This window comes from Lytechinus pictus, chromosome 7 (assembly GCF_037042905.1).
Source record: "Lytechinus pictus isolate F3 Inbred chromosome 7, Lp3.0, whole genome shotgun sequence".
Lineage (NCBI taxonomy): Eukaryota > Metazoa > Echinodermata > Echinoidea > Temnopleuroida > Toxopneustidae > Lytechinus > Lytechinus pictus.
In genome coordinates, this window is record NC_087251.1 from 33,102,671 (window position 1) to 33,114,206 (window position 11,536).

Here is an 11,536-nt window from a genome sequence, read left to right on the forward strand (position 1 = left end):
ACAAAAATAATGAAAGCTCGATGTCCGAGCTGAAATATATTTTGTATATTGACTTCAAAACTTGATATTTTAAGCTCCATATCAGCCTATTGGGCAAGATATGAATCTCATCGAACAGGCAATTCGAGCGCGAAGCGCGAGCGAAAATTTTATTTAGTAACATGAATGATTTTTTTTTTGCAAGTCTCCCCCAACATTATTTTATTCAATCGTCTTCCTCCTCTTATTTTCCTCTTCTTTTTTTCATTCTGTCTTTCCCCTTCATTTTCTTTTGTTCTTTCTCCCTTTTTTTGAGGGGGGACACCAAATCTCAGGGCCTTGGGGGGGGGGGGGCAAAAGGTTTTACAATCAAGTCATGAACTAACTAACCTTCCGGGCAGGGAACCGTGTAAGCTGGGGCCAGTATTCACCTCTGTACAGACCCCTGTACTGGTATTCAAGTTTATACTGTGCTATAGGCCCTTTCCAGTTGGGTTCACCTTAACAATATAAAACTTCAACACCAAATTCTATTTATTCATATTTTGTCTATTATATAGCCTACCATCACCGATTCGGTTCGGATGCTGTATTATATGGTAATTTCTAACTATAGGTTTTATAAGCATGAAAATATTGTATGCATGACATAGAATCGCACATGTTGTGGTGATCTGAAGTCGGATTACTGCATAGAGAATGATCATTAATCTGGTTTTGCCTATGCGGATGATCGGAATGATCACTAGCAAAGTTTCCGCCGTGAAGCAACAAAGTATCTCGGAGTCAGACTCCTTTTAAGTTTTTGCAAGATTATTTAGACTAGCGATCCTGAAGAAATCCGGATACGAGAACCTCGCAGAAAGATTTTATTGGGGAATAAAAAACTACGCTGTAAGAACAAAATCGCACCTTGAAACTTGTCAGAAATGAGATGGAAACCTGTATGATTTTCAGGAATTCAAGCGCCCTTAAAACGGTCTTGGCTTTGTTTCTTCAGACGTGTCATTTCTTAGGAACTGTGAAATGCATTGGGGTTTATCTACCGGACTTGAAGCGGGCATTAGGACTATCGTCAACTGATATTGGTCTTGCTATTGGATTATTCGAAGCATTTTCATTCGTTCCAGGTAAACGAAATACGAGTTTGGTGTAAAATGAAAAAAAAAAGTAAAGGGTGATTCCATGATAGAAAAATCAGCAACTTTCACAACATTTTTCAACCTTATATAAAAAAAACAAGGATTTGCACTTGTATTAATATTAAGACATATCAAGGGATAAACTAAAAAAATTAACCCGTACCTACTCTTGTCCGAACGTACTACTTGACTCTTTAAACCATGGCTTAGACACCAACATTATTTCTGTCAGGCATAATTGAATGAAATATGTCTATTTATAAGTACCAATGGCTTTTTAGACTCCATTTTTGGAAGCCATCTTGGATTTTTAGGCAAAATGGACAACTGCTTATCATAATTATGAGTCGAAAAATATTACTCGGCCCTTGAAAACATAGTGTAGACACCATCATATAGGGTGGTGCAACGAAAGATGACCAGGTGGGTGTATTTTCTACTTTAAGAGCAAATAATACTAAAAAATATCAATAAAATATACATTTTAGTTTAGAAATAACAAAACTTATATTTTCAGTTAAAATGAACTTACCTAGATCTACTGATGAACTGTTACTGCCACATTTCTCAATGGCCTTTAAACAACGACCCCTCCATCTTTCGAGGAGATAAGGAAGAATTTCATGCCACCGGGCTTTAACATAGTCCCAGCCAGGAATCTTTTATGTTTTGGACAAAAATTTTCTTATTTGTTGCCAAAGATTTGCAATAGACTTTTGAGTCCCTGATTGACCACAGGTTTTCAATTGTGTCTATTCGGGACTATTTCCTGACCAGAAGTTCTTGTCCAAATAGTCAAAAAATACCTGGGAAATTTAAACCTGGGCATTTAAATGTCATGCAGGAAGTGCTCCTGTACACCAAAATCACACACAAAAAAATCCACTGTTAAATCATAATTTGTTAAAACCAAATTCGTTCATACTTTTTTACAAGGAGGCTGCCAATTTGTCTTCCAGAAATAAATATCGTCGAGGATGCCTCTATCTCAGGCTTTAGACTAGATTCTTAGGTGGTCAAGGGTGGTCATCTTTCGTTGCACCACCCTATATCTTCCAGGTGTTTTTGTAAATGAATTATTTCATTTTTTCAGTAGCAGCAGTCAATTTAGACTCCATTTTTGGAAGCCATCATGTTTTTCTTTATATACTGGACCACTGACTGTCCTTTTAACTTGTCCCAATCTAATATTTCACGTTTTGAACTATGATTTAGACACCAAAATCACATTTCCTAGGCGTGTATTAAATGAACAGTCGGTTGTTAAGTATCAGCGGCCATTGATTAATTCATACTCCATATTTTGAAGCCATCTTAAATTTTTGGACATTCTTGACCACTGACTGTCCTTGTAACTTGTCTGAACTACATGACTCTTAAAACAATTTCACATTTTTGGACGCCATCTCGGATTGTGGAAAATGCTCAAGGAGGAGGATTTATGAGGACTTTTAGTATGTTGTTCTAGACATGTTCCTGGACCTATCCTGAAAATAAAATCAGCTTGTTACCAGACAAGTTCATGTTAAAACTGATGCTCTTGGCTTGTATAGGCCCTACAGCGTCCTAGCTTCTTGTGGCAAGAAGTAATTCCCTACTTTGCCACTCCCCACCGAGGTGCTAAATGGGTAACCAGTAGGATGTGTAAGTCATTGTAGCTTGTCCAGCACTGTATGTGCCTCGATGGCGACTGGCTGGAATACTCCCCGGGGCGTGGAGGATGTGCATACATTGTGTGCAGATATGACTGATGGGATTCGATGACCTGGGTAATAATAAGATATGAACAATGTATTATAAATAACCAGATAATGATTGTTATTATCATTATACGAGTTGCTCCAACTGGAATACAGATCTTGACTTTTAACAGTTTACTTTCAAGAAAAAGGGGGTCCGCGTGAGAAAGAAAAGCATGACTATGAATAATATGATTTTTTTTTCTTTTGTATGAGTGACAATTTAGCTTAAAGATAATGTTGAGTATTTGCTAGATAAAATTGATGTTCCATAATTCAATTAAAGTAAAATTGAAAAATGAATGAAACATGATTAACAGATTGTCTAATGATCTTCATGACAAAGAGCAACCAAGAAGCCTTGTCGAAATGGGTGAATCGGAAAGGCAGTTTCGTACTGGATTCTGGACAAGACACAAGACACCTGGACAAGTTAGTCATATCTTTATCCACCACCCACGGAGTTAGTTCTAATCTTACTAAACCGGTTTCACGAAAGGTTTCCTAACTAGAATACCTTGATATCGATACTATCGGTAAAAAGGGCAGCCGAGACGTAACCTTAGTCACAAAATAGCGTAATTTACAAAAAGAAAAATTATGACAAAATTGCAGATATTGTGATGAATTGGGAAATACATCTTTTCAAAATAATAGCACAGGTAAATTATGCAACATACATACTTAGACCATGAAGACTGGAGCATTCAGTTGCTGAGAAAATTATATTATGAATAATTCATTTCGTGACTAAACAATCACATGTGGACGTTGAGATGCGGACCCCCGGGTTTACGAAATTAAATTATAATGGTTTTCTTTGTAAAATGATGATAATTATACGGCTTTTTATGATTCCAAAAATCATCATAGTTTAATATAAACTTTTAAAATCTTTGATACCGAAACATACGATTTGACAAATTCTATGCATAAATTAGAGATAGAATTTAGCAGAATGTAAATAGGGGTCTGAAAACAACAAATGCGAGTCCAGTTGTGGATGGCCTGACGTGGTAGAAGAATCTTTATCGATTAAATTATTTTACTATTTCAAAATGAATGGTTTTGTGGAGTTTTACCAACAGTTTTTTTTTTAGTTTCTTTGTATTACAATTATCATTGAATGCATTATCCCACTTGTTTTGTGATGCAATTTCAACCTCTATGATTGATTAAGTAAGATTATAATTTTCAAATTTCTAGTAGTATCCCTAAATTAGACCCCAAAAGAGCCAATCTGGAATAAAATTATTGGAAATGGTTTTTCAACTGATTTGAGTAGGCATGGGTGTCAACATTTACCAAAAAAGTAAGGTGGAATACGGGGTGGGGAAAGTGTTTTTTCAAGGTCAAAGGTCAATTACATTTTTCATATATACTGTATAATGGTATCTCTGAGATGAAAAGGCGCAGGTTGGCGATCATGGTGTCAAAATGCACAGATTCTTACAAGATCAAATAAATAAAATTAAGTACCTAGAATGCACATTCACCCATAAAATTCAAGTTCAAAGCCTTTCAAAGGTCAATGACCTTTTTACATTATATACAATACTGTATAACAGTATCTCTGAGATGAAAAGGCGCAGATTGGTGATCTTGGTGTCAAAACGCACAGATTATCTAATTTTCATTTGTTTCGCTATATTATATATACATATTATATATATAAATGTGTGAAGTTATACATGTACAACAGCTTTGGCAACTCTTTTTATTTTTTAAATATTGTAGTTGCCAAAGCTGTTGTACATGTATAACTTCACACATTTGTATACTTTCTGCCATACGTGTACTGTATCAAAGCAATAGCTTTGATCCAGCTGAGGCATGGCGGCTTGTCATTGTTCAAAACCCACCTTCACCCGACAAAGGAAATTATAATTGGTATAGTGTCGAAAATCTGTCTATCTGACGGTCAATCGGATCGGGGTCGCCCTAGCCACTAACCCGTCTCTGTGGTCTAGTGGTTAAGGCACCGGCGTTCAAAGCTGGGGGCCCGGGTTCGATTCCCGGCAGATAATTTTTTTCGGCATCACCAATTTTTCCAAAGGGTGGATAGCTCTACCATTGTTCTCTTCATTCATTTTTTTACAATATATTCTATATATATATATTCGATTTCTACAGGTCCAGTACTTGCGTACTGCTATCGAAGAACCCACGGCGTGTTCCGGCGATGTCTTCTGGTGACAGGTGCAATATTTGCAGCAGGAGGACTCCTTCTGGTATCCATGGTAACCAATGGTAAAGAATTGGCTGTCTGCTTATCAGTTTCTGGTATGTTAATTAACCTATTGACTATATTACATTCTCCAATTTCCATACAGGGGCAACCCGAATTCCAGTAAGCAATCGGTTAATGTCATGTTGTATTGTATTGTATTTATTTTCCATTCATAAAAACATGCAAAATACAAGCAAAATACATCAGATATAATTACAAAATAAAATGAATACATATATGAATGGCTGGATTGCCCATTCAGAGTGGTAATTATTACCACTCTGTTCTGCCTAGGGGTCCAGAACATAATAAAATAGATCAAATTGTATTATAAACATCATAAACAACAGAAAAGAACATTGTTAACCAAATATAAAGTAATGAAAACTAGACAATAGACATAAAACAAAATTTAAGTTATGAGTTCAAGCTACAAGCAAATGCATCCCCCTCCCGGCAAAACAACGCGTTGCTCAGAGATCAATGTAATTTGAAATCTTAGAGCTCAAAGAAGTAATAAACGTTGTTAAGTTTTTGATAAATTTCATATATAAAGGTAAGTCGTTATATAGGCGTGAACCTCTCCAAATCGTTGATAGAAAAAGCAATCTAGATATCAGTAATGACACTGACTAATGAAGATGATGATGATCATCACAATTATAACAATGATGATAATTCTAAATAATGACGAAACACCCTTCTTCTCTCTGCGCAGGTCTTGGTTCCAGCATCCTGTCAATTTCATTGGTAATCATTCTGAGCGATCAGTCTGGAGAGGCCTTTGCAGTATTCTACGGAATTGGTAAATCAGGTTACGCCATCGGAGTGGCTCTAGTTCCCCCGATCGCAGACTACCTGATGAGGATTTATGGATGGAGAGGGTCCTTGATGATTATTGGAGGTATCGTGGCGCACCTTATACCTTTCGTCTTGATGGTTGATCTCGACGTAGAGGGCGTCGTACAGAACGATTTTGGGCCCTTCTACACCGACGATGAAGAAATTGAAGACCAATTTGATAGGTCCGTAAAAGAAGCGCTTATCTCCAGACCAAGTATCCAGGAAAAAACACACAATGACGGGGATAAATCACACGTTGGCGGTATTTACGCTGAAATAAAACCGGCAAATGATGAAATCGGATCAGAAAATGAAAATGCAAAATTTAGTGACATCCAAGAGGTAACACCTGAAAAATCAGCTACTGGTAGAAGAATCGCTGGCGTGTCTAACATGCATAATATGTTAGAAAAAGGATATAAGCAAAAACGTCGGATTGATTGTTCTAATTTTCATCGAATCTTCACAGACTCCATATACAATCAAGATCGCTGGATGATTCTCCTTATGCTGGTCACGCTTGTATTGTATATGGTAGACGCTAGTTGGTTTGCATATCTCATCCCATGTGCGATTGCTCTTGATATTCCTACATCCCAGGTACTATGCCTTCCTTACTCTGCGGGAGCTGGAATATTCGTAGCCCGAATTTTAGGCGGGTTCCTCGAGAAATCTAAGCTTTTATCTGGCCAATCCTTGTTTCTTTTCTTTACCTTACTCAACATCTTATCACTTTTGTGGAATATCATCGCTCCAAGATTTGCTTTCATGATTGTGACTTCATTCATCTCGGCATTCACGATTTCCCAACGAAACCTTCTGTCGTTGGTCATATGTAAGGACAGGGTGCCTACGTCACAATTCCCGATGATTCTGGCTTCTTATGAAATTGTTTGTGGAATTGGTCTCTTTCTCGGATCCTTGTTATGTGGTAAGACCCGCTAAGTCCCAGTATTTTTTAAACAATATTATGCCTTAATAATATCTATCATCTTCACCAACAGCGAAAATCATCAGAGGGCATATTGTTCTTGTAATAATTGTCATGATCATAGTGAAAATGATAACAGACCTTCTATCGATAATCATTATACGAATAATCTTGTTATTAACGATATATATGATGTATCAATAATATAATTTGGTGATTATAATTATAATTATAATAATAATTGATGTTCGTAACAATATTCGGCATCAAAATTATCATCACTAGTTTGACGATTGAGATTTTGTTTAGAACAGCCGAGAAATAAGTGAGGTTTGAAACGGCAACAATGCAATGAAGACAATTAACGGAACCTTCCATCGAAGGTTTTTTTTATGTCATCAGTAGCATATTGATGGATATCTAGTGAATCATCACAGGTTTAACTTATTAGAAAAGTTGGGACTGTCTTCATTTTGGTCTAAAATTCAAATAATCCCAACTCTTTGTGAAACGTGTTCTCAGAAAAAAAAGATCTTGCACTGAACCTTTCCTAGATTCCGTCCGATAAAGATGTAGCTTATAGGGACCCGTTTCCTTAAGACTCCCCTTTGCAGTGACTGTGCCATTGGGGAGTTTCGCACTGCGACGCAGAACGATTTCAAGAACATAGCGAATGCATTTTTAAATGCCCTTCATGACAAAAAGCAGCCACGAATTCTTTGTGGAAAGTTGTTGGATCAAAACAGCAGCTTCGCCCTGGACTCTGGACGAATGACATTATTTGCAAGTTTTCGTCAGCTCAGAAGTTAGGACGTAACTGCTGTTTCGTTTCACCAATTTTCGACAAAGACCTCTTAGCCGTTCATCGTTATTTGGTGGGCATTTTTCAATACATAATACACCTGAGGCCAGAAGTTTGCATACACCCAGGAAATTCAAAGAAAAGTTGACACTTGCCAAACAACATAAAATTTACTGTATCTTATAAAGCATTTTTGCTATCATGATGAATTTTATATCAAACAAAAAAATTAATGAGTATGTCATGACCCTTCATCACACTGCTTTGCCATCAGGAGCTGAAAAATATTTAGGTGTAATTTTTTTCCCAAAATATCTTCATATAAAAACGTTTCATATTTGTGCTAGTTACCAAATTTCTCAACACAAACATTTCAGATTACACTTTTTATAGAAAATGTAATACAAATCATAGATTTGATATTTATATATTTCTATGAAATGATGTATGAAAATATGATAAACAATAGAATACATTTGGCACGAATATTACTTTTTTTTTCTTCAAAGAAAATTCCACCTGAAATATACGTTAATCCCAACGGCATCCCAATCATGTGTAAGAGCTTAATACGCTCTTTCATTTGATGCCAAATTTGTCATGTTAGTATTTATATTTCTGAAGATTTTTTACATGTTTGGAAAGCGAAAAAAATTCACTGAATTCCATGGGTGTAAACTTTTGGCCTCAACTATACTATGTTCTTGAATCCATTCTGCGTCGCGGTGTAAAAACTTATCAGGTGTATGGTAACTAAGTAACAGGGCTCAGCAAAACAAGGCTTCCATCATGTTCATGGTTCAAAGTTGCTAAATTGTAAGTCTTTACGAAACGGACAACTGGAAACTTTTGAAATTTAATATTGAATTCTTGATTGATTTGTGCAGGATATGTCGCAGATGTGACGGGCTCTTTCAACGCTTCATATATGTTCATCGCAGGGGTAGAAATCCTTGTATCCTGTCTCATGATTCCATCAATAATTGCCGAGAAGTTGAAGGAACGCACGGCGGACTAAACGAGAACCTCACAGATACTTCACAAATGTGTATACTGGGATATACATTTCAGGGTCATTAAAAAAAAGAAGAGGAAAGCCGGCTGGAAATTTCACCTGCATAAAACAATTGTGCATTTGTGCTGATGATGTGACATTGAAATAACATATGAGGACAGAGGCGTCGATCATGGGGGGCAGGCAACCGCCCCACCAATGAAAATATTGGGGGGGGGGGGGCAAACATATCGTTTTGCCCCCCCCAATAATTCCGCATGTGAAAAAAAATAAAATAAGATTGTAATGTTACACAGAAATCAGCAAGCGAGATCGAGATACACAACTCGTTCTTCATCTACAATCGTGCTCAAAATGTCCGGTTTTTAGATTAGAATATAAAAAAATTTCAGCTCGCGCTTCGCGCTCGCATCATTTCTGTAGCAAAAACCCATACTTTTCATGATTTAATAGGTGAATAGAATGTCCCGTTTTCAGTTCTATACCTCAAAAGAACTCCCACTTCGATTTGCAATAATCTTTTGTTGGATATATTTCTTGTTCTTTATTAAAAACGTCAAAAACTTTTTTTTTTTAAGATCAAAATATCAAAATTTTCAGCTCGCGCTTCGCGCTCGCATCTATTATTTTTAATTTTTTTTAAAATTTAATTTGTTGGTGAGATGTGTGTGTGTATATATATATATATATATATATATATATATATACATATATATATTGTAAAGAAATGGATGAAGAGAACAATGGTAGGCGTAGCTTAAATCAAGGTTCCCCAGAGCTATCTACCCTTTGGAAAAATTGGTGATGCCGAAAAAATGTCTCTGCCGGGAATCGAACCCGGGCCCCTAGCTTTGAACGCCGGTGCCTTAACCACTAGACCACAGAGACGGGTTAGTGGCTAGGGCGACCCCGATCCGATTGACCGTCTGATAGACAGATTTTCGACACTATACCAATTATAATTTCCTTTGTCGGGTGAAGGTGGGTTTCGAACAATGACAAGTCGCCATGCTTCAGCTGGATCAAAGCTATTGCTTTGATACAGTACACGAGAACGTGCCCCCCCCCCCCGTAGCTACGCCACTGCACAAAAGGTTTCACAATCAAGTCATGAACTAACTAACCTTCGGGGCAGGGAACCGTGTAAGCTGGGGCCAGTATTCACCTCTGTACAAGCCCTTGTACTGGTATTCAAGTTTATACCGTGCTATAGGCTCTAGTTGGGTTCACCTTAACAATATAAAACTTCAACACCAAACTCTATTTATTCATATTTTGTCTATTATATAGCCTACCATCATCGATTCGGTTCGGATGCTGTATTATATGGTTATGAAATAGACGGGGTACAAAAATAAACGATACAGGTATAGAGATCAGAAAGTTATTTTGATATTCACTTTATTCTAGACAAGACCAATATGGGGAGAACTTGAGTTCAAGGAGCATTTTGGGGTAAAAGTTGGGAACCGGTCTATTTCACCTAATTTGAATGTGCTGAATCTGATAAGACCGGTTCCCAAGCCAATTTTTCATGTTTTGACCACCTAATTTGCATTTTAAAAAATGGCTGCCAAATTGATAATTTATAATCTTATTTCTACACTATTCTTTTATAAGAATCGCTTTCACCGATATGGATACTGCAAAATCCTGCATACTGAACATGTACCATTCGGTAAAATTTGTTATTTCTGTTTCCAGCTAATTATTTATGCAAATTTATGCATATTTTGCAATATTATGCTATAATTTGATAATTACACTTAAAATGTTTATTATTTTGGGTACAAATAGCATTTGTATCATTATTGTGATAATTGTTTGGCCCTTGAATATATAATACTCGGTCAATTTTATATGTATTTTATTGTTCTTTGATATTTCTTTTGTGTTCTTGTATTTTCTGCCATTTGCTTTGTATATGTTTGATATGAGATCTTTAAAAAATAATATCAATGGCAGACAAATTTTAAGCTTCAATGATAGAATCATTTGATAAACTTCTTTTGGCACAACTGTTAATTGTACTCAGGAACAAATACACACACATGCTCACACACCCACACCTGTATATAGAAAGTAATATACTTGCAAAGTATATTAGACATGCCCAATATAAAAACATTGATGCTGATCCTATAATCATGACAATTACCAAATTCAATGAACCCGTAAGAAAAGAAGAGTTAGAAGTTGGAAACCTGTAATCATGCTGAACTTAAATTTCTTGAAATTTAAGTTATTTAGTTTTTTATAACAGATCTAATAATCAATTTAACGTATGATTTACGCAGTGCAGTTTATTAATCGGATATAAGTAGCAGTACATCCTTGTAGCAAAATTATATCTTTGATTCAGCTCCATCAGAACTACAACCATGGCAGTTAACCAAAGAACAATTTGTAATAAATGCAAAGGGTCTGTATTACTGGATCGCTAACTAATTTTTTTGGTCATTACTGATTTATTTATTTATTTATTTGGCAACGATACATTTTCCCCAAGTCAACCATCAAAGTGATAACTGAAAACCACAGCTTCTATCCAGTCCTTGCCTTGGAAGATTCTTTGACGAACGATACTGAATACAGAAGAGGAAATGATAAAAAAACATGGGGCTAAACACAGATTAACTCCATGGTAAAAACATGGGAAAAACAAGGTTTCCAGCCCAGTCCCTGCCCAATGCAGAACAAATTTTCACAGTGTGTCCTATGGTTAAAAAGTGCTAGAAATGCCTGTTGAAGGTAAACCAACATGGAGACAGTTGCAGAAGTCCGGTCTAGAGGTTATCCGGTCATGGATGATATTTTCCGCACCACCGCATGTAAGACAATGTCTGATCTCAGCA

General features: G+C 36.4%; 1 protein-coding gene across 1 annotated transcript; it reads left to right on the plus strand.

Annotated features, from left to right (window-relative positions):
• The first annotated feature begins 600 nt into the window (after positions 1-600).
• On the plus strand, positions 601-9,337 carry LOC129265817 (uncharacterized). The gene is made up of 4 exons (XM_054903750.2): positions 601-1,109; positions 4,994-5,143; positions 5,809-6,864; positions 8,554-9,337. The coding sequence occupies exons 1-4, from the start codon at positions 914-916 to the stop codon at positions 8,682-8,684; spliced, it is 1,533 nt and encodes a 510-aa protein (XP_054759725.2). The 5' UTR covers positions 601-913; the 3' UTR covers positions 8,685-9,337.
• Positions 9,338-11,536: the final 2,199 nt, after the last annotated feature.

Excerpts from the sequence above, each read along its gene's own strand:
- LOC129265817 (XM_054903750.2), top strand. The coding sequence starts at position 914 with ATGGAAACCTGTATGATTTTCAGGAATTCAAGCGCCCTTAAAACGGTC. Across the intron at positions 1,110-4,993 it reads AGCATTTTCATTCGTTCCAG|GTCCAGTACTTGCGTACTGC; the intron begins GTAAACGAAATA and ends CGATTTCTACAG. Across the intron at positions 6,865-8,553 it reads TCTCGGATCCTTGTTATGTG|GATATGTCGCAGATGTGACG; the intron begins GTAAGACCCGCT and ends TGATTTGTGCAG.